Genomic DNA, 24,370 nt, shown 5'->3' with positions numbered 1-24,370 from the left:
TGCTTCAATACCATGTGTGGGTCTGGGGCCAGTGTCCCAGATTACAGCCAGGACAATCCATCCAAACAATAACAGGTGGAGGGATGAACACGGGGCCGAGAAGAGGCTGATCCAGTTTCCAGCGCAGAAGGAAATGCAAATACCTTGAAGTTAATCTTGGCAGGACCGTTGGCGATTTTCAGACTCAGAGTCGGTGTGTAGATTCCGCCATAACTTTCACCAATTACATAGAAATCGTTTCCTGTGAAGTTGGGAAACTTGCTGAAGAAATCCTGCAGGGCCAGGTAGTTGTTCTCGGCAACCTGTTGAAGTGAGGAGTAGGGAGGCGAATACAAGATCAGGAGTTAGAGCTGTGCTTCCTGCAGGGTGAAAGACTCATAGAGAACCTGCCAGCTAAAGTCATTGACATTACTGGGTTCAGGATTGCTGGCTGCCCTGAAAACTTTGAGATGGAATTTGTTCATGTCCCATATCATTTCGGTGTCAGCTGTGGCTCGCTGGGGAGCTCCCTCACCTTTAAAAGAGTTGATGCACTATCAATTACTACAAAGACGAGAGTAGTGAATAATCAAGGCTTTATTGAGCAAAGATGTGTGGCCTCCTGTTGCTGCTACCAGAATGGGAGCAGCTCCGGTGAGCACCCACATTTATACGCCACCTACTGGGCGGAGCCAGCAGGCAGGGATTTACCCATGTACCTCTAGTACATGAGCCTTACCATACTACATCTAATATACAGTTAGTGGTGGCTACCACAAGAGTCAAAAGGTTGTGGGTTCAAATCCCACTCAGGAGACTTCAGGGCACAATCCAGGCTGACATCAGTAGGGAGGGAACTGTCAGAATGCTAAATCAAGGCCCCATGTGAATGTAAAAGATCAAAGAGATTTCCTTTCATGTGAATGTAAAAGATCAAAGACCAGATGAACTATGCCCAGTGTCCTGGTCAACATTTATTCCTCAATCAACATTACAAAACATAAATTATCGGGTCATTATTACATTGCTCTTTGTGGGATCTTGCTGGATCCAAATTGGTGGCATATTTTCTACAACAATGATCGCCCTTCAGAAATACTTGATTGGTGCTTTGGGACATCCCGAGGTTGCAAAAGGCACTATAGAAATACAAGTTGTTTTGTTATTTTTTGACCCGATAATCAAGCTGCTCTTGGCTACAGAACACAACACGTGAAATCCTGGGCATCGGCCTAGAGTACGGGACAGACATCGGAGGAGGATTGAAAATTGATGAAACTAGAGTAGGCAAAAAAAAAAAAAAAGTGCTTTTCTGAATGCAACTGGGTCAGAGTGGAAAAGGAATCGTGATTCAGTGCCACAGGGATCACCAACCCCCCAGCAAACTGCTCTCACTACCTGGGATGTCCGAAGGGGGGGAGAGGTTGAGCACAATACCTCATCATCATTGGTGGTGTAGACTTTATCATCAGAATAGGAGAAGCCAACCCCAGCCGGGGATTCCAGGTACAGAACATTGGCCACCTTATTCCAGCTGTACTCATTGATGTAGAGTGTACTGCCATCGTCATTCACCTGGAAGTAAATATACTGGAGTAAACAGGATGTGACCAATCGACCTGAATTTGCATTAACCAACTTCCCCGCTCATGTTATACTACTGATTGCCAATTGGTAAACCAGAGCCAGTCTCTACATGAAATAGATTTCTTCAGAGTGAAACATTACAGGCATATATCTCCCGACTCCACTTAACTCGTGTGTTTGGAAGTGTCTCTTCATATGCTCTTCTGTAAATCAAATGAACAAATAGAAACTAATTTAAAAGTCTCTTAACGAGACGCTCACTAAAAACAAAACGTAAATGAAAATATGGTTTTGGGGGCTGATAGAGCACTCCAGCCTGCGGCGTACACTGGTTGTGAAAGGCCACTAGCAGTGAACAATGCTCCCTCTCCAGAGGCACTGGGCACAACTGTAACCGCAGAAGAGGGGCAGACAGTCAGGCTGAACAAACACCTCAACTGCCCATTGCCTGAACCTGTTAATGGCCACCCTGGTCAGGCCCAGGAGCAGGCTTACAAGAAGTCCTGCACCTTGCCCACTCCACTCGACATCAAAGATCAGGAGCATGGGGCTGAAGTTCAAGAAAAACCTAAGGTGCACCCCCTTCAAATTATTGAAAAGGGCCGTACCTCGCACAAAATCTATACATATGTAGCACATGGACTCCTCAAGGCGGCAGAAAAGACAAGCGACCCGGAGTCTATAAATCATCTTAACCTTTCATTGCATGGGACAAGTGACTCTTTATACATCTTGTACCATGTATGATGGATTATTGTTTCTCTTCCCACGTCTAGTGGTGCACAAGGCACTCGTTTATTTGTTTCCAAATTTAGCTCTTCCAGGAACAGGTCGCTGGTCTGTCACCAAGGGCTTATAGCTTGAGGGCATCACTCCACACCAAGCATTGGTGACCAGGAGTCTCTCCCGCTCTTATTGCCAGCTATTGCCGTGTTTGGAAGGATTTTGCAGGTTGACACTCACCTGGACCATATTATGGACACCCCTTCCTTAGCCATCAAGTCCTAAGGTGTGACTCGAACCTGGAGCTTCTGGCTCAGAGGCAGGATCATCATAGAATTTACAGTGCAGAAGGAGGCCATTCGGCCCATCGAGTCCGCACCAGCTCTTGGAAAGAGCACCTACCCAAGGTCAACACCTCCACCCTATCCCCATAAGCCAGCAACCCCACCCAACACTAAGGGCAATTTTGGACACTAAGGACAATTTACGTTGGCCAATCCACCTAACCTGCACATCTTTGGACTGTGGGAGGAAACCGGAGCACCCGGAGGAAACCCACGCACACACGGGGAGGATGTGCAGACTCCTCACAGACAGTGACCCAAGCTGGAATCGAACCTGGGACCCTGGAGCTGTGAAGCAATTGTGCTATCCACAATGCTACCGTGCTGCCCTATAATAATCGCTTATTGTCACAAGTAGGCTTCAACAAAGTTACTGTGAAAAGCCCCTAGTCGCTACATTCCGGCACCTGTTCGGGGAGGCTGGTATGGGAATTGAAGCCGCGCTGCTGGCCTTGTTCTGCAGCACAAGCCAGCTGTTTAACCCACTCTGCTAAACCATTTTGGAAATGGGGATGTTACCCACTGCGCCGCAAGACCTCCGGACAGTGAATGCTTTGTCCCCAGCTTTTGCTTAACAAGTGAAAGGGATCTCTTTATAGATGTTCAGATAACTATCCCATCAATGCCTGCCACCTGAATATATTTAATGAGGACAATTACCACCCTGGCCCCTAAACTCTACACTCGCCAGCATCCCCCCACCCAGGCCCTTATACTACCTCTGGGGCACCCTCACACTCCATCCCATTGAATAAGTAGTTGAACTGGTTAATTGCCCAATGAAAGATTAATTTCTTGGTGCCCGACTGAGCAGGCACATCTGCTGTTCAGGGGCTCTGCACTGAGCCAATGCTTTAGCTCTATTCCTTATCCAGGGAAGAACTTGAAGGAATTTTGAGGAGCTCCTTGGCTATTTATCTCCTGTTCACTCAGTGCACATTCCTCCATTTCATATCAATAATCTTCTCCCAGATCCCCCAATGGCTCAGAGTATAATTTTGCAACCCTGTAACAGCATGTGATTGCACTGGAAAGGGTGCAGAGGAGATTCACCAGGATGTTGCCTGGGCTGGAGTGTTTCAGCTTTGAAGAGAGGCTAGTTAGGCTGTGGTTGTTCTCCTTAGAGCAGAGAAGGTTGGGAGGACGTGGGGGGCACTCATGATGGGCCCAAGGCTTCTTGCTGTGCTGTAAAACTCTTATGACTCTATGAGCAGTGAGCCAGGCTGATCAGAACATCACTATTCTATCCCTAATGCATGTTCTGGGAGTGGAAAGGGGAAACAAGGGTTTGGGTTTGCCGGTCTTCAAGCACATCTCGGGCTGGTAGGTGAACAATGGATCAGAACAGAACCATGTGTCCTGGCTGTTCCCTTCCCACCAGCCCAGGGGTGAGTTAAAGTCAACACTGTTGTCTTAACAATTAGCCAACAGAAAACTCAATCATCACCCTTCAGTAAGACAAGCACTTACATGCAGAGGTCCATTTTCAGAGAGGAATCCATCTAAGGAACTGCACCCAGGTCCACCATTCAGCCACAGGATCACAGGATCTTTGAGTGGGTTTAGCTGAGATGTCACAAACCTGCAGGAGGCAAACCAAAGTTGGAATTACTGTCTGTGATGAAAGACCCTGCAAGAGCATGGAGAGATGAGGAATGATTTTAGGAGAGTCACCCACCAGGACCATGTCTCTCCTACCTCTTCTCAAGGTATAGTATCTGTGATATCCCAGTCAACACACGCACATACTTTCTAGCAAGGGTGATCAGATCTAGGCGGTCAATACATTAGTTGCATTTGATGGAGAGGAAAACCCAGGACAAAGGGGTTTCATCCCAAAATTAGAGCTTGAAATTTTAGGAGTGGAATTTATCAATATTTCCTCAAAGGCTTCTGGAAATCTTCCCACTCTTCCCACAAAAGGCTATGGATGCTGGGTGGCAATTTGTAGTTTTCAGGACTCGGATCGTGATAGTTACCACTCTGAAAAACAGCTGCCCTTGGAGCTAGGAGACCTCTGAATTTGTGCAGTTAAGCCCCCTGCTGAGTCAATTTAATGACGTGACAACCTGGATAATTTGGTATTAAAATTGCCTAAAATGTTGAAAGATTGTACGATAACAATTCTCCTTTAGAGTAAACAATTAGCACTTCAAATCACCACTGGGAGAAGCTTGCATCCAGGCCGTTCTGAATCTACCATTGCAGAAATGTTTATTCTTCTGAGTTCTCTGCCCAGGTCCAACCCACAGCTCAGTGATCTCCACCATGGATAGGGCAAGGAGGCAGGTCCCCAATCCACCCCAACCAGAATGGGGATCAAACCTCGAGCTGTTGGCACCAATCTGATCCACATCGCGAGTCTGAGTTGCCGTGGCAACACACTTTTACCTGCATGTTGCAGTCTGGAGCTATGGGTTGTGATGGCAGAGGCTCCAAAGTTCTTTCCGTCACATGGCCTGATTGACCAGGAATCTCTCCCATTCTTACTGACATTGGCACATGTTGGAAGGGTTTACGAGTTGAATTTTGCAAGTACAATTGGACACTTTAAATTAAGAATTGGACATTTTAAAATCAAAGCCATAGTCAGCCCCACAGGCAGGCCTGATGGGAATTCGAACATGCAAGTTCGAATACATTGAGCAGAGATAGACAGTCGGGGCAAGTCTGGGCTTGCCCTGTAAACAAGGCATCAGGAGATAATCAGTCCCATTCAAATGAATCGATTTTTGTGGATTGCCCAGATGAAGCTAGACTTTCTCGCACCCAGATTTCCCGTAATTACCATATGTGGAGTAAGGTTATGTGCAGACAATACACCTGGAGATGGATCCTCTGGAGGTGGGTTCCTAGTGTCCTGCAGAATTGCAATCAGCAACTCCACTGAGTGTTGTGACCCTGCCCCGAGACCACACTGACTGAGGGTCAGAGAACTTTCTGAAACGGCACGGAGAGGCTAATAAAAATCGACCGCCAGGACCCCCCCGAGCGAAGACTCTATGCAGAGGCAGTGGAGAAGACTCAACGGCAGGACAGGGGACAGAAGGAAGTAACGTGCGTGACCCACCTTCGCGGTCGAAGGCCCTGAGACGACCATGACTCAGAGGATTGGACCCGCCGCTCGATCCAGTTTGTCGCCACGGGTAGGATGAAGAAGCTTAGGCCTATTCCAGGTGGGATAATTTGGGTGGATAACTGTTTCATTGTGTTTGAAAATAAACTTGGGTTGAATTGTTTTTTAAAAAATTTAATGTATCCAATTAATTTTTTCCAATTAATGGGCAATTTAGCGTGGCCAATCCACCTACCCTATGCATCTTTGGGTTGTGGGGGTGAAACCCACTCAAACACGGGGAGAATGTGCAAACTCCACAGGGACAGTGACCCAGAGCCGGGATCGAATCTGGGACCTCAGCGCCGTGAGGCAACTGTGCTACCACTGCGCCACTGTGCTGCCCTTTGGGTTGAATTGTTAACTTGTGTCTGTCCTTTGTTCACCTCGTGAATAAGGGCACCTGGGTAGTACGTTTGAATAATAAACTGGTCTAAATGTCTGAATTTTACAAACAATAGCATGAAGAGCAGGGCGCTCTCCTGGTGTCCTGGTCAATATTTATCCCTCAACCAACATAATTAAGAACAGATTATCTGGTTATTATCTCATTGTTGTTTGTGGGAACTTACTGTCCCCAAATTAGCTACGAGGTGTCCCACATTACAACAATGACTACACAGCAAAAGTACTTAATTGCCGGTGAAGCAATTTGGGACACCTTGAGGGTCTGAAAGGCACTATATGAATGGAAGTTCTCTCTTTTATCTCATATTCTGTTTAGCCCCGGCATGTCCTGTGTCGTCTCTTCCCGTTTATATTAATTGCTTACACACAGTCAGTGAGTAACGTATCTAACAGCATCTGTGGGGAGAGAAATAGAGATTGACTTTTCAAATTGAATAGGACTCTTTCCGAAGAAATCATTTTCGACTCGAAACAGAAACTCTTGTTTCTCTCTCTCCATAGATACTGTCAGATTTACTGAGTATTTCTAGCACTTGGTTTTTATTTCAGATATCCAACGGCCACTATATTTTGCGTTTATAGCAATTAGTTTTGTATCGTCAGCAATCCTAAGTGAGAATGCAAGCTGTGAGGAGGACACAGAGATGTTTAAAAATATACTTTTTATTCAGATTTTTCATTTATATAATACAAAATATGTAATACAGAACAAAACAGAATAAAACACCAGTACAAACATAAAACCCCCAAAACACAGCCTAACCCCTCCCACAACCTAACCCCTTCCCATCTTCCCCCCCTTAACATCTAATGGAGACCAGCTCCTTGAAGTAAACAATGAATGGGTGCCATCTTTGGTAAAACCCCTCAGTTGTTCCCCCTGCAGTGTACTTGATTTTCTCAAGGTTTAAAAACAAATGTTCCAATTAAGGGGCAATTTAGCATGGCCAATCCACCTACTCTGCACATCTTTGGGTTGTAGGGGTGAGACTCACCAAACACGGGGAGAATGTGCAAACTCCAACGGATAGTGACCTGAGGCCGAATCGAACCTGGGTCCTTAACGCCGTGAGGAAGCACTGCTAACCACTGCATTGCCGCCCCCTGATCTTCTCAAGGTGTAGGAACTCCATCAGATCTCCCAGCCACAAAGTGAGAGGATGGGTACAAGAACACGACACAGATTGGGTACAAATGGAGGAGGCATCCTGTAAAGGAACAACCCTCCGGGCCCTGGCCACAGCAGCACTCCCATCCTCCTCAACAAGGTACACAACGAGCCCAGTGGTAGCGGCCACGCTGAGAACGTGGACCCAGTTGGGACAGCACTTTGGGATAATCAAAATGTCCCCTACGGCCCCCATCTGCGGCTATCACAGATTCCCCCCAGCCATGCTAGACACCACCTTCAAAAGATGGAGGCGAGACGGGGGCACACTGGCGGTCGGGGACTTCGATGTAGGGCACAGACTGGCGACACTGGACGAACTGACGAGGAAGTGGAAACTAGCAAAAGGACAGTAATTGAGACACCTCCAAACAAAGCACTTCCTCCGCAAAGAGACAGTAGGGTGCCCCGGGGACCGAGAAAGCACACTACTAGAGGACCTGATAGGCACAAGCAGCGAGAAGGGGGGTCTATGTGGGACAATATACGGACAGCTAATGGACAGAGCCCGAACACCACCGAACGGGACCAGACAAAAATGGGAGGACAAACTGGGGACAGAGGTACGATGGGGACTCTGGAGCGAAGCACTGAGCAGGGTGAATTCCACCTCCTCCTGCGCAAGGCTAAGCCTAATGCAGCTCAAAGTGATGCACAGAGCGCACCTGACCAGAACCCGAATGAGCAGGTTCTTCCCGGAGGCGGAGGACAAATGTGAGCGGTGCCAGAGGGGCCCGGCCAACCACACCCACATGTTTTGGGCTTGCCCCAAGCTTGCTGGGTTCTGGACAGCATTCTCCGAGGCAATGTCCAAAGTTGTGGGAGTTAGGGTGAAGCCATGCCCAATAGTGGCAATCTTCGGGGTATTGGAGCAGCCAGAGCTACACATGGGGAAGAGGGCTAACGCCCTTGCTTTCGCTTCTCTAATCGCAGGCCGGAGAATCCTGCTCGGCTGGCGATCGGCACCACCCAAAGCTGCAGACTGGCTCACTGACTTTTCAGAATTTCTTCACCTGGAGAAGATTAAGTACGCCATCCGAGGGTCAGAGGAAGGTTTCCTGGATACTTGGGGCTGTTCGTCAGCCTGTTCCAAAATCTCTTCCAGGCCAGCAACGAAGGGTGCAGAAACCAATGGGGGTTGGGAGGGAGGAAGGGGGGACATCATAGACCGATCCAGAGGAAAGCAAAATGTACGTACACCTAGTCAAATGAAGGACAAAACAAACCCCTCTGTAAAATAAAGCAAATTAGCGCCGGCAAAAAAAATGTAATGTATATAAGCAACAACTGTTTATAAATATGCAAAAAGCCAATAAAAAAAAAAAGATCTCCCAGCCACACTGAGGCATTGGGCAGAGAAGCAGAATTCCACACTGCAGTATCTGCTTCCGGGCATTCAGCGAGGTGAAGACTGCTCTGCAGTTCCGCTGAGTCTGACACCCCAAATATGCCCACGAAGGGTCAAAGCTCCAGGTCAATTTTCAGAATTGCCGACATAGTGCTAAAGAAGGAGACCCAGAAATGCACAAGCTTGTGTCAAGCCCAGAACATGTTCACATGGTTTCCATGCATGTGTTGCACCCATTCCGCTTGATGGCACGTGTTTGTTGCACTGAAAGAGTTGGAACTGGTACCTCATTCCCTGTCGGTGGGGTGGGAACCGCGTATCCCCCGTCAGACACACGCAGCACCAACTGGCGACTCCAAGCAGTATGGCCCGAGTGTCTTGACAGCTTGAGCAGCACTTGCACTTGTCTGGACTTAGTCAGGTATGCCCTAGAAACTACCTTGGACTAAACCAAACCTCGCACACGAGGCGCAGAGTTCCCCCTAAGCAGGGCATCACTCCACACCTCGTCATCTAATATGGGCCCAAACTCCTCCTCCCATCTGGCCTTAACCCACTTCACCAACACTGAATCCTCCGCCAAAATCCGTTCATAAATACCGAAAATGCTCCCTTCCTCCGACTCTGCGAGCAAAATAACCCTCTCCATAAGAGAGGTTGGCTGTGCCATGGGGAATGTCGGGAAAATCCGCTTTGCAAAGTTGCAAACCTGTAAGATCTCAATAAATCAGGTGAGAGCGAGGCCGCACGGTGGCACAGTGGTTAGCACCGCTGCCTCACACCACCGAGGTCCCAGGTTCGATCCCAGCTCAGGGTCACTGTCCGTGGGGAGTTTGCACATTCTCCCCTTGTTTGCGTGGGTTTCACCACCACAACCCAAAGATGTGCAGGGAAGGTGGATTGGCCACGCTAAATTGCCCTTAAGTGGAAAAAAATGTAATTGGGCACTCTAAATTATTTTTTTTTTTTTAATCAGGTGAGAGCCCAAACGTTTGTGACAGTTCCCCTAGACTGGCAAACGGCCCCACCAGGTACGAATCACCCACTCTATCCAGCCCCTTCCCTTCTTACCCCCCTGAAAGTGGTACCCAGTCTTGCAGCCTCAATGGTTTGCACAAATGGTAGCCAGCTTTGACACTGACCCTAATTTAAAATGCTGTCAAAATTGTCTCCATAGCTTCAACCATTGGTTTGGACAAATACTTTGCTGGTGAGAACGGGAGTGAGGCCGTCATTAATGCCCTCAAACCAGACCTTCAACACGACTTTGATTCCATCCGCACCCACGGGGCTGCCGGGTCACCTCACCAACCCAACATCTTCTCCGCATTAGCAGCCCAATTGGAAAATATCAGGTTCAGGACCCTGACTGTCTATCCCTTTGATGTACTGCCCTACGAATCCTCCCAATTTGAACACCCATATAAAGGATGTAATCAACTTTTCAACTCCCAAAAAAGATTTAGGGTGAAAGACCAGCAAACACTGGAACAAAAACAAAAATCTTGGCAAGATGTCCATCTTGATTGACTGACCCTACCCACCAAAGACTGGGTAAGATTATCCCACCTTTGAAGATCGGCCTTGACCCGACCTACCAAGCTCGCATCGTTCAATTTACGGAGACGGGCTATTTGGACCTGCAGATACACAAAGCTTTGCAACCTAAACCAATGCAAACCAGCCATATGAGAAGGTTGCACCCCTCAATGAACTACCCTCCCCAGAGGATTTACTGTAAAGCATTCAATTTTTCCCAAGTTTAGCTTGGACCCTGAAAAAGAGCAAAAGCACTTCAGCTGTTCCATTATGGCGCCCATGGTGGGGACCGGGTCCGTCACACAAAGTAAGAGATCATCAGCATACAGGGACACCCTATGCTTCACCCCTCACCTCACTGTCCCCCTCCACTTATCTGAAGTCCTCAAGGCGATGACAAGAGGGGGGGGGGGGGGGACATAGGGCATCCTGACTCGTTCGCCTATTCAATTGGAAATACCCCGAGTTCATGGTCCGGACGCTAGCTGTTGAGGCTTTGTACAAGCCGTATCCAAGACACAAACTTAGGACCCAGTCCAAACTTCTCCAAGCCGCAAAACGATACCCTCATTCTACCCCATTGAATGCCTTCTCAGCATCTGTTGTGTCGATTACCTCTGGAACAGGCTCTGCAGTCGGGGAAAGTACCATATTTAGCAATCACCGCATGTTAGACGGCAATTGCTGGCCTTTGACAAACCCATCTGATCTTCCCTGAAACTTGAGGAAGACATGACTCCAGTCTCAGTGCTAATATCTTGGCCAATATCTTGGTGTCCACATTAAGTTGAGAAATAGGATGGTACGACGCACATTGCACAGGATCTTTATCCTTCATTAATAGAAGTGAAATTGATGCTTGCATCAACATCTCAGGCAGGGAACCCTGTGTTACCGAGTCCTCGAACAACTCCACTAATAAAGGCACCAGCTCCCTCTCAAGTCAGCCATTTCCAGCGCGAGGGATTGTCCTTCTTCCAAGTTCCTAGAACCGAGGCCCACCTATAAGGTGAGACAAAGAAAACCCTTTGGTCACCGTCAGCAAGCTACCCGACTGGCCGCCACCTCCCACACTTCCCCTAACCCAGAAACCTGCCAGCTACCTCCCAACAAACAATGCTCTCTCCTTGCCATTCCCCCCTCTCCACCAAACAAACCCTCTAGGCTCATCGGAACTTGTCCAAACAGGTCCAACAGGCTGCAGCCCCTGCCCCTACCACACTCCCGTTTACTAGCTAAGATCCAAATGCTAGAGAGGTAGTCCCCTCCCGCCAGGTTCCACACCCAAGAACAAAGAAAAGGGAAAGAAACTTCTCCCCTCTCCCCCACTCAGTTTCTTGTATTTTGACGAAAGCATCTGCCTCCTCCACCGTCTCGAAGAAACGATCCTTTGAGTTGTGCGTGGCTCTCAATCTTGCCAGGTGCACCACACCAAAACGCACTCTGCTCTTGTACAATGTCGACTTAGCCTTATTAAAGGCCACATACCTCTTCGCAAGCTCTGCCGCGACATCCTGATAAATTCGAATGCTGCTCCCTTACCACCTCACATTCCAGTTTTCTTTGGCCCATTTCAGGACCTGCTCCTTCGTCCGGTTACTGTGGAAACAAACTATCACTGCCCATGGCTGCTTATTTGCCCATGGCCTCGGCCGGAGTGTTCAGTGGACCCCATCCAGATCAGGGGGGGAACATCTGTTCATCCACCCCTGCCCCCACCCCCCATCATCATCTTTGTACTCGGTCGGCCTCGGCCCCTCCAACCCCTCTGGCAAACCCACAAACCCAAGTTCCTGCCTCCTCGACCTGTTCTCCAAGTAGTCAACCTTTCCCCTCAGGCCCTGATTCCTCTCCTCCATCGGGTGGCACGACGGCAGTGGCTAGCACTGCTGCCTCACGGCGCCAGGGACCCGGGTTCGATCCCGGGTCCTGGGAGTTGGCACGTTCTCCCAGTGTCTGCGTCGGTCTCACCTTCACAACCCAAAGATGTGCAAGGTAGGTGGCTTGGCCACTCTAAATTGCCCCTTTATTGAGAAAAAAAAAATTCCTCTCCTGCACCACTAGCAGCTCAGCTTCCTGCGAGACTATTTGGTCGCTTTGTCGTGACAAGGTCTCCACTACCCCCTTTAGCATCTTCTATGCTCCTTCACTGCCTCCATGGTCCTTCCCAATCTCTTATAGGTCTCCATCTCTCTTCCTTGCTTCTAAAAGTGTTTGCCAAATTGTCTCTCGAACTCGAGTGCCATTACCTCCATCACCATTTCTACACTGATAGGCACAGCCCCACCCGACAAAGTCGCTTCTGCCATCTTTACTTCCTACAAGCTTCGCACCTCCTCCGCCGAAGGGTTACCACTCTCACCCTTCCTTCCAACATTCTTTTGCACAGCTTTCGACATCTTCTCACAAAATACAGTTAGATGGGCTGGGAGTGTCAACCAACTGCCCCGGGAACCGAGCTAAAAGTACCAAAAAACAAGGACTCTGGCGGGAGCTACCTTATGCGCGACCTTCTCCTACATGCCCCCACGGAAGTCCCCAACACAAAGGGATGTTATGTTGACAGTTTCAGTGAGGGGGCAACAAAGTGGCAGGTGGAGTATAATGTGGGGAAGTGGGAAGTTTTTCACTTTGGTCATTAGAACTGAAATGCCAGAATAGCGTTTTAAATGTTGATATTCAGAGAGACTTAAGTGTACCCACACAAGGAATACAACACATTTGCAGTCAGGTACAGCAAACAATTAGGAAAGCAAATGGCATGATCACAGAATGACAGGTTATAGGCCAGAAGGAGGCCATTCAACCCATTGTGTCTGGCTTTCTGGAGGGGCTACTTATCTAGTAAATGAATGAAATGACATGATGGAATGAAATGAAAATCGCTTATTGTCACAAGTAGGCTTCAAATGAGGTTACTGTGAAAAGCCCCTAGTCGCCACATTCCGGCACCTGTTCGGGGACCCCTCCACCCACTTTTTTTAAAAAAAATGTTTATTTTTCCAATTGAGGGGCAATTTAGCGTGGCCAATCAACCTACCCTGCACCTCTTTGGGTGAATGTGCAGTACCAGCCTCCCCGAACAGGCACCGGAATGTGGCGACTAGGGGCTTTTTACAGTAACTTCATTGAAGCCTACTTGTGACAATAAACTATTTTCATTTTCATTCATGTGCAAATTCCACACGGACAGTGCTGCTGCATAAGATAAAGGCGCATAACGGGTAATGTATTAGCATGTATAGAGGATTGATTAACTAACAGAAAGCAAATAATGGGGATAAATGGGTGTTTTTCTGGTTGGTGATCAGTGGCTAGTGGTGTGCCTCGGGGATCAATGTTGGGACCACAATTGTTTACAATTTACATAGATGATTTGGAGTTGGGGATCAAGTGTAATGTGTCAAAGTTCGCAGATTATACTAAGATGAGTGGTAGAGCAAAGTGTGCACAGGACACAATGTCTGCAGAGGGATATAGATAGTTTAAGTGAGTGGGCAAGAGTCTGGAAGATTGAGTACAATGTTGCTAAATGTGAGGTCATCCATTTTGGTAGGAATATCAGCAAAATAGGCTATTAAATGGTAAAAAATTGCAGCATGCTGTTGTGCAGAGGGACCTGGGTGTCCTTGTGCATGAATTGCAAAATGTTGGTTTGCAGGTGCAGCAGGTAATTAAGAAGGCAAATGGAATGTTGTCCTTCATTGCTAGAGGGATGGAGTTTAAAACAGGGAGGTTGTGTTGCAGCTGTCTGGGGTGCTGGTGAGGCCACACCTGGAGTACTGTGTTCAGATTTGGTCTCCTTACTTGAGAAAGGATGTACTGGCACTGGAGGGGGTGCAGAGGAGATTCATTAGGTTGATTCCGGAGTTGAGAGAATTGGCTTATGAGGAGAAACTAAGTAGACTGGGACTATACTCATTGTAATTTAGAAGAATGAGGGGGGACCTTATCGAAACATAGAAAATTATAAAGGGAATAGATAAGATAGAAGCAGGGAGATTGCTTCCACTAGCAGGAGAAACTAGAACTAGGGGGCTTAGCCTCAAAATAAGGGGAGCAGATTTAGAACTGAGTTGAGGAGGAACTTCGACACCCAAAGGGTTGTGAATCTGTGGAATTCCCTGCCCAGTGAAGCAGTTGAGGCTACCTTGTTGAATGTTTTTAAGGCAAAGATGGACAGATTTTTGAACAGAAAAGGAATTAAGGGTTGTGGTGTGCAGGCGGGTAAGTGGAGCTGAGTCCACAAAAAGATCAGTCATTATCTTAATGAATGATGGCGCAGGATCGAGGGGCCGGATGGCCTATTCCTGTTCCTAGTTCTTATGTTCTTATAACACGGAGGCACAATCTCAGGATAAGGGACTGATTATTAATAATAATAATAATAATAATAATAATAATAATTTATTGTCACAAGTAGGCTTCAACAAAGTTACTGTGAAAAGCCCCTAGTCACTACATTCCGGCGCCTGTTCGGGGAGGCTGGTATGGGAATTGAACCCGTGCTGCTGGCCTTGTTCTGCAGTACAAGCCAGCTGTTTAGCCCACTGTGCTAAACCATTTTGGACTGAGATGAGAAATTTCTTCACTCAAAAGGGTTGTGAATGAGCCATCATTGAATATGTGGCAGGCTGGGATGGACAGATCTTTGGTCTCTCGGGGAATCATGGGATATGGGGAGTGGGAGGCAAGGTGGAGTTGAAGCCTTATGGTCCACTCCTGCTCCTATTTCTATTCCTAATGTTGCAACTGAGGCAAACTGCTGACTGGTCACACCATTGGCAGACAGTTGCCAACAATAGTTTACATAACAACATTTGCTATCTTCTGACCATAGTCACAGTGACTTTAAAAGCAGGTCAAATTGTTCTCATGACCCACCACAGTGTATTTAGGCTGCACACTGTCAGCACCATTAACCCCATAGTAATCCAAGCCTGATACAAACGTTGATTCTGACAGTCCAATCTACATCCAGCTCAATGCATAAAGCCTTGGTGCAAGTACAATATTTTCATGTTTCACGCAGGGCTCATTACCCAACACTGTTATCACTAGCCCATTTTGGCTGCAATTATGCATCATGTGAATACTGCAACTCATCAAGGTTACTTCAACAGCACATCCCTCCCCTGAGACATCTACTACTGAGAGGAACAATAGCAGACTCATACTATCACCTCCAAGTCCCCCTCCACATCCTGACATGGACCTCTATGAATGCGACCTCTTCATTGTCCTTAGGTCAAGACCCTGGAGATTATCTGCCTCAACATCTAATGGACTCCAGTGGATCAAGACGGTGGCAACCACCCGCTATTGTTTCAGGGAGACTAGGGATGAGCAATGAATGTTGGTCTTGGCAACAACACACATGTCCGGAGAACAAATCCACAATTTGAAAATCTGGATGCTTTTCTTTCCTGTGGAAAATCGGGTTTTGACCGAAAGAATGAGGTCAAAACATGAAACCACAGCAATGCTGACACTAGCCTTCTTTATTGTATTGGCATCAATTAACATATCCTTAATCCGGCACCTCACATTATTCCCACTGACCCGTGGTCCTCATGAGGGTTATCACAGTTACCCATCTGGAAATATAGTCACTGTGCTGCATGGGAGGCTCCTGGAGAAACCGTGGGGAGATGTGACATCTGACAACCAGTTTTCGAGGTTCTATGGGTCCATTTGCTGTGCAGCCAAGTTCCCAATCTAAAACAAAAAGGACAGAAGGCATTGATGGTCCCTGCTCTGACACACAATGGATACGCCTGTTTTGTTCTCTGCCCTCGTGATGATCAGGGATGAATTACTTTCTCTGCGTCCGCCACTTGCTCCTAGTTCTTCCCTCTTCCACCCAATGTAGAGTGAAACAGAGAGAAAATGAAACACAGAAAGTCAGAGAGTGAGAAACATTGAGGAAGAGCATAAAGAAGAATGTGAATGAATGACAGGAGTAAGGGAGAGAGAGCCAGAATGAGTGAGGGAATGTGTACAAAGGTAAGAGAAGAAGCAAAAGAGAAACGTTCCTTGTAGGGAAAGCTACTTCAGGTTACAGCTTTAACTCAGCAGTGAGCGTGTTGTTCGAATCTATGCCGGAAATAAATCCTCAACCAGAACAACACAAGCCAGCAAAAGCTTGAAACTTAGACTGGCCCAGTCAGTAAAGGCTTCTCATGGTGTGGCAATAAACCATACGATTGGATTGTAAAGTCCCCAGATTCAATTTCTGGTAAATGTGAATTAACGGATCTCAGCTAGGTACTAAATCTGACCTCATCATTGAGAGAATGCAAGGGGAAAAAAAATCCCAATTGCTATGTTAATACTCTGCATGTGTGGTTCAGCTGTGATACCTTCATGGTTGAAGGGCAGATCAACTCTGCTACCCAAGCTCAGACATGAATAACGGCCATTTGGACGATAAAAAAAGAGAAATGTTCCCACATCTAGCCACAGGCTTGAAATACCCTGATTATTGAGAAGTGGTTGTATTGCGTCACAGACCCACACCCCATCATCTCGGAGCTCCAGTAAAAATTACCTGCTCCAGCTCATTGCCACATTTTCCCAAGTCTCAAGATCCATTCCAATGAGATTACTAAACCATCCAGTCTTATTATACAAAGATTGAAAAATAACCGTTTCACTGGTTGGTTCCATAATGCTTTATTATAGGAAACTATTTTGGATTAGATTTGTTTATTGTCACGTGTACCGAGGTACAGTAAAAAGTATTTTTCTGCGAGCAGCTCAACAGATCATTAAGTACATGAAAAGAAAAAGAAAATACATAATAGGGCAACACAAGGTACACAATGTAACTACATAGACACCGGAAGATAAGAGAGAACAATTAGTAATAATGTTAGTCTTAGAATTAAATTTAAAAAGATTAGTCCGCTTATAAGATAAGTAATTATTACCGTTACAAACAACTACCACTAACATTTTCTGACCGTTGTTACTTCTTATCTCCTCCACCCACACAGATTTCACTTCCTGCTCTTCTGAGCAAAAGATTTTTCCTCACGACTGCTTGTCATCCTTTATCAGGTCTACCTTCTGTCTTCTCTATTCCATATTGATTTTATCTGTCTTTTCAAAATAGTGTAACCTGGAAATTTAGTTCCCCACTTTGGTGACCATACACCCATGCTTCTGTAATGGCTATTAGATCAAACCTATTTCTCTCTATTTATGCCATTAATTTGTATATCTTTTTAGAGATGCACAGTGTATTAAGATAAAGTGCCTCCTGATTTAACTATCCTGGAATAAGTCGATAAACTGTTTCCATCTCCGGGCAAATCCCTCCACCAACCTTCTCAGGGCGAACTTGATTTTTTTACAGCAGAAGGAATTCCGCGAGGTCGCTCACCCACGCCCCCAGTTTTGGAGGCCCCAAGTCCCTCCATCCCAACAGGATCCGGCTCCGGGCTACCAGAGAGGCAAAGGACAAAACGTCAGCCTCTCTCATCCCCTGGACTCCCGGATCTTCCGAAACTCCAAACATTGCCAATTCTGGCCTCGGGACTGCCTCACCCCTCAGCATCTCAAGACATCACGTCAGCGAACCCCCGCCAAAATCCCTCAAGCTTCGGACAGGCCCCAAACATGTGGACATGGTTTGCGGGCACCCCCGCGCAACGCCCACATCTATCATCCACCCCCTCAAAAAACCTGCTCATTGTGGCCACTTCCCTTCTCAGAGCCTCCTCCCGTAACCCAGCCTCCATTTCCTTCCCCAACTCTTCCTCCCACTTGCGCTTAACTTCTATCGAGGCGCCCTCGCAGTCCATTAATTCTTTATAAGTCGGGCGGCATGTGGCGCAGTGGATAGCACTGGGACTGCGGCGCTGCGGACCCGGGTTCGAATCCCGGAACTGGGTCACTGTCCGTGTGGCGTTTGCACATTCTCCCCGTGTCTGCGTGGGTTTCATCCCCACAACCCAAAGCTGTGCTGGTTAGGTGGATTGGCCACGCTAAATTGCCCCTTAATTGGAAAACAAATAATTGGGTACTCTAAATTTTTTTTAAAAATCTTTATAAGTCTCCAACACCCTGCCCTCACCAACCCCTGTTTTTGACACCACCTTGTCCTGCAATCCCAGGAGTGGCAGGTCAAGAAAGTATGTCACCGATTTCCTCACATAGATTCGGACTGGTAAGTACCAGAACCCATTCCCACTGGGCAGTTCATATTCCCCAACCAGTCCCTCTAAGCTTGGAAAGCTGCCCTCCACGAATAGGTCTCCAAACCGTTCAATCCCCGCCTGCCACCATGCCTGGAAACCCACATCAGCCCCCCACCCCGGAGCAAACCTGTGATTCCCACAAATCGGAGCCCAAACCAAGGCCCCCCCACAGCCTCAGGTGCTGCCGCCAGTGTCCCCACACCCGCAGGGCCGCCACCACTACTGGCCTTGTGGAGCACCTGGCCGACGGGAACGGCAGAGGAGCCATCAAGAGTGCTCCCAAGCAGGGCAGCACGGTGGCGCAGTGAGTTAGCCCTGCTGCCTGACGGTGCCGAGGTCCAGGTTCGATCCCACCTCTGGGTCCCTATCCATGTGGAGTTTGCACATTCTCCTAGTGTTTGAGTGGGTTTCGCCCCCACAACCCAAAGATGTGCATGGTAGGTGGATTGGCCACACTAAATTGCCCCTTAATTGGAAAAAAATTAATTGGGTCCTCTAATCTAAAAATAAAAAGAGTGCTCCCAAGCTAGTGCCCTTACACGGGGATGCCTCCATCTGCTCCCATACCAACCCCTCCCTCACTACCCGCTTCCTTATCATAGCTATATTTGCTGCCCAGAAATAATTCATTAAGTTTGGCAAGGCCACCCCGCATCGCCCCACACAAACCCTGAGATCAATGTATTGATCTTCCTAAAGAAGGCCTTCTGAGATAAAAATTGGTAGATTCTGGAACACGAAAAGAAACCTCGGGTGTACCGTCATCTTCACGGACCTCACCCCGCCAATGACAGCGGGAGCACGTCCCACCTCTTTAAGTGCCCTTTCATTTGTGATGTATGAGCGGTTTCAAGACCCGTGTATTGAGTCAGCTTCCACATGGGGTTATTCCCTGTGGCTCAACTCAGTACAGAGAGGAACAAACACGACAACCTGGACAAGATGGCTTATTTAATCAAGCTTGTTATGTGTACATGGAGAACAGATTGGATATCTGCCAAGACCTGTTCTGCCGAACAAAGACCAGAACACTGTACTTATACAACGTTCAAAAATCAATAGCCCACCCCAGTTGGACGCGATCCAACCCTGAAGCTGCTACTTTTAAACTTATCCAATAGAATTGCAAGCAGCGCATGATTGATCCTCATCCTGACAGCTGTGTACAATCCCAGCCGCCTGTGCTGACTGTTTGTGAGAAACAGAACAACAGAACCAGCACCCTGAATTGTTTCACAAAGACAAGGGGCTGGATTCTCTGACCCCCCCCCCCCCCCCCCCCCCCAGGCAGCGCCCCCCCCCCCCCCCCCTGCAATTCTCCGGGCCGGGTCCGATGGGCCGAGCGGCCTTCGGTTTCTGGCCAGTCCCGTCGGCGTGAAATGGACATGGTCCCACACGGTGGGACCTGGCCGGCTGGTGCGGTCCTCGGGGGGGGGCGCGGGCCCCCACGGTGGCTTGGCCCGTGATCGGGGCCCACCGATCTGCGGGCGGGCATGTGCCATGGGGGCACTCCTTCCTTCCACACCGGCCCCTGTAGGGCTCCGCTATGGCTGGCGCGGAGAAGACACCCCCTGCGCATGCGCAAGAATACGGCGGCCGGTCTGTGCATGCGCGGAACCACGGCAGCGGTTCTGCGCACGCGCTAACTCGCGCTGGCCTAGCCCCCGGAACTGTGGAGGATTCCGCAACTTCCGGTTGGCCCGACGCCGGAGTGGTTCGCGCCATTTTATTACGCCGGCGTCGGGCCATCGGGGGATTCGGGGGATTCGGGAGAATCCCGCCCAAGATGTCAGAAGTAATGTCCTTTTGGTCAAGTTAGCTACCCTAAATCCCATTTGATTACTTATTCCTGCTCTGTCCTAAAAATACATCTTTAATGGTTAATAATGAAATAATGATTCATCTCAATCCTTAATAAAAAAACTTATGTTAAACTACTCTAGTGGCATGCTAGCTATTCAGTTTTAAGAGGTATCATCGCTGAACCCCCCCTTCAATTTGTTCCACCAAACTGGGCCAAATTCAATTTATGTAATTGCCCCCATCCCCACACCACCTGGATGCCAGGGGCTGGTTTAGCACACTCTGCTAAATCGCTGGCTTTTAAAGCAGACCAAGGCAGGCCAGCAACACGTTTTGATTCCCGTACCAGCCTCCCCGAACAGGTGCCGGAATGTGGTGACTAGGGGCTTTTCACAGTAACTTCATTGAAACCTACTTGTGACAATAAGCGATTTTCATTTTTCATTTCATGCCCAGATACCTGAAACTCACCCCCACTACCTTAAATGGCAGGTCGCCCAACCTCCTCTCCTGCCCCTTTATCTGGATCGGAAAGACCTCTCCCTTCCCCATGTTTAACTTATACCCAGAAAACTGGCCGAATTCCGAAAATGTCTATGATCCCTCCAATACTTTTCACTGGGTCCGATATGTAGAGCAACAGGCCGCCGGCAGATAGCGAGATCCTATGTTCCAACCCCACCCCCGCACAATCACTTTCCAACCCCTTGACGCTCTAAGCACCATTGCCAGTGACTCTATCGCCAAGGCAAAGAGCAATGGGGAGAGTGGGCATCCCTCCCTCGTCCCACAGTGCAGCCTAAAATACCCCAAACTCACACGGTTCGTCCTTACACATGCTGCCAGCGCCTGTTACAACAACCAGTAGCACCATCTTCACCTGTGGGGCTTTCCCCGCCCACACAAACCCCGATATTGTGAGACACCACTAGTCACACTCTGTCAATTGGCATATCTGCCCACGATCCATACTCGTCTACACCCACTAAGACAAGTCCCTAACCAGACTAATAAGTCGTCTCCAATTCCAACTTTAATAAACAGTCTTTCATGCGGAACTTTGTCAAGTGCCTTCTGGAGGTCCATAGAAATAACATCCAGACACATTGTCTTTTTCACTACTGCTGGCTGGGCCAGCATTTATTGCCCATACCTAATTGCCCTTGAACTGAGTGCATTTTAAGAGTCAACCACATTCGTAGAATCATAGACTCCTTACAGTGCAGAAGAAGGCCATTCGGCCCATTGACCCGCCAAAAGAGCACCCTAACCCAGGCCCACTCTCCTGCTCCATCCCCAACCTTTGAACACGAAGGGGAAATTTTAGCACGGCCAATCCACCTAACCTGCATATCTTTGGATTGTGGAAGGAAACATTACTGTGGATCTGGAGTCACATGTAGGCCAGACCAGGTAAAGATGGCAGATTTCCTTCCCTAGAGGACATGAGTGAACCAGTTGGGATTTTGCAACGATCGACATCATCATTTTCATTCAAATTTCACCATCTGCCAGTGAAATCTGCCAGCTTCCCAGAGCGTTACTCTGGGCCTATTACAGGCATTACTAGTCTAGTGACGATACCTCTACCCCATCATCTCTTCAAAAAATTAAATCTGATTTGTTAGGTATGACCTACCCTTCACAACTCTATACAAGGGGAGGCAGAACAGTGGTGCAGTGGTTAGCACTGCTGCCTCACAGTGCTGAGGACCCGGGTTTGATCTCGGCCCTGGGTCACTGCTCATGTGGTGTTTGCACATTCTCCCCATGTCTGCCTAGGTCTCACCCCTACAACCCGAAAAGATGTGTGGAGAAGGTGAATTGGCCATGCTAAATAATAATAATGATAATAATCTTTATTGTCACAAGTAGGCTTACATTAACATTGACCTTAATTGGACAAAAAAAGATTGGGTACCCTAAATTTATAAGAAAAGAAACAAAACTCGATACAAACGCTTCGGATCAACTGAAAATGTTCAAGGTGTTCAATCACCCTATCCTTAAATACAAACTCTAGCAATTTCCTAACAGCAGAATTTAAACTAACTAGTCTGTAATTCCCTGACTTCCCTCTCTCATCTTTCTTGAATAGTGGAGTGACATGGGTAATTTTCCAATCTGCAGGAACAGTTCTCAAGTCGAGAATCCTTTGCAAAATTAGTTCCGGCATCTGCAATGTTCTCATCTACGTCCATTAAAATCCTGAGATGGAAATCATCTGTTCCTGAGAAATTGTCATAAGTTAGTTCTCTTCATTACAATTATTTTGTTTCGGTTAATTGGATTGAATTCCTGATTCAATATTGGCTTCCTCCTGTGGCCTAGTGGCCGAGGTCACTGACCTGGTAAACCAATGCCAATATTCTGGGGTTCCAGGTTCAAGTCTCACTATGGTGAGATGGTTAAATATAAATTTGAATTCTGGAATAAACCTGACTCGATAATAGCTTCCTTGGGATGACTTCTTACTCTATTGTAAACATGGACTCAAAGTAATCACTCAGCATGTCCACCATTTTCTCACTTTCATTGACAGCATCACAATCATCAGTTTTTGTTTTATATCTATTTTTAAGAGTGTTCCCATTTTTACAAATAACACAACAAACCCTCAAAACTGGCACATTATAGTACAAATGCTTCTGCATACATGAATACAGGGTGGGGGTGTGGGGGGGGGTGGAGACTTTTAGACATAATAAATAGGTGTCGGAGTAGGCCATTCGGCCCTTCAAGCCTGCACCACCATTCAATATGATCATCGCTGATCATGCAAATTCAGTATCCCACTCCCGCTTTCTCTCCATACGCCTTGATCCCTTTAGCTGCAAAAGCCACGTCTAGCTCCCTCCTGAATATATCCAACAAACTGGCCCCAAAAGGTTTTGTGGTAGAGAATTCCACAACTTCACAACTCTCTGACTCATCTTAGTCCTGAATAGCTTATCCCTTATTCTTAGGCTGTGACCCCCCTAGTTCTGGACATCCCCAGCCTCGAAACATTCTTCCCTCATCTAGCCTGCCCAGTACCATCAGGATTTTACGTTTCTATGACATCCCCTCTCATTCTTCTAAACTCCAGTGATTACAAGCCCAGTCGATCCAGTCTTTCTTTGTATGTCAGTCCTGCCATCCTGGGAATTAGTCTGGTGAACTTTCGCTGAACACCCTCAATAGCAAGAATGTACTTCCTCAAACCAGGAGACCAAAACTGCATACAATACTCAAGGTGCGGCCTCACCAAGGCCCTGTATCACTGCAGCATGACATCCCTACTCCTATACTCAAATCCTCTCGCTATGAAGGCCAGAATGCCATTAGCTTTCCTCACCGCCTGCTGTACCTGCATGCCAACCTTCAGCGACTGTTCCACCATGACACCCAGGTCTCGTTGCACTTCCCCTTTTCCTAAACTGCCACCATTCAGATAATAATCTGCCTTTCTGTTTATGCGACCAAAGTCGATGACCTCACATTTGCCGACGTTATATTGCATTTGCCAAGTGTATGCCCACTCAGTCAGCCTGTCGAAGTCAGCCTGCAGCCTCTTTGCATCCTCCTCACAGCACACACTGTCACCCAGCTGAGTATCATCTGCAAATTTGGAGATATTGCATGCAATTCCATCGTCCAAATGGTCCCAGCACTGAACCCTGCGGTACCCCACTAGTCACTGCCTGCCCTCTGAAAAAGACCCATTTATTCCCACTCTCAGCTTCCTGTCTGCCAACCAGTTCCCTATCCGCATCAATACATAATCCCCAATACCATGGGCGGGATTCTATGATCCTGAGGCTAAGTTTTGACGCCGTCGTAAACGCTGTCGCGTTTCACACCGGCGTCAACTTGGCCCCAGGAGCAGCGATTCTGACCCCTCCAGGGAGCCGTACGGCACTGGAGCGACCCACACTGCTCCAGCTGCCAATACAGGCATCAGATAGGCGCCACAGGTCTGCGCATGCGCAGTGCGACCGGCGCGATTGAGTGCATGCACGGTGGCTCCCTTCTCCGCGTCGGCCCGATACAACATGGAGTAGGGCTACAGGGGCCGGCGCAGAGCAAAAGAGGCCCCCAGCCCGAGTGGTCGGCCCACCGATCGGAAGGCCTCGATCGTGGGTCAGGCCACAGCGGAGGCCCCCCCCTGGA

General features: G+C 47.9%; 1 protein-coding gene across 2 annotated transcripts in view; it reads right to left on the bottom strand.

Annotated features, from left to right (window-relative positions):
* The window catches only part of LOC140430865 (lysosomal protective protein-like), a 57,831-nt gene that overhangs the window by 18,703 nt on the left and 14,758 nt on the right, over positions 1-24,370 (bottom strand). For both annotated transcript variants that reach the window (XM_072518628.1, XM_072518627.1), the window contains exons 2-4: positions 4,104-4,215; positions 1,417-1,554; positions 144-302 (exon numbers count right to left, since the gene is read on the bottom strand). In XM_072518628.1, coding sequence (XP_072374729.1) covers positions 144-302; positions 1,417-1,554; positions 4,104-4,215 — 409 coding nt within the window. The remainder of the gene's footprint in view (positions 1-143; positions 303-1,416; positions 1,555-4,103; positions 4,216-24,370) is intronic.

This window comes from Scyliorhinus torazame, chromosome 10 (assembly GCF_047496885.1).
Source record: "Scyliorhinus torazame isolate Kashiwa2021f chromosome 10, sScyTor2.1, whole genome shotgun sequence".
Lineage (NCBI taxonomy): Eukaryota > Metazoa > Chordata > Chondrichthyes > Carcharhiniformes > Scyliorhinidae > Scyliorhinus > Scyliorhinus torazame.
The sequence above is the reverse complement of the archived record's forward strand: the minus strand, read 5'-3'. Positions and strand labels throughout refer to the sequence as shown.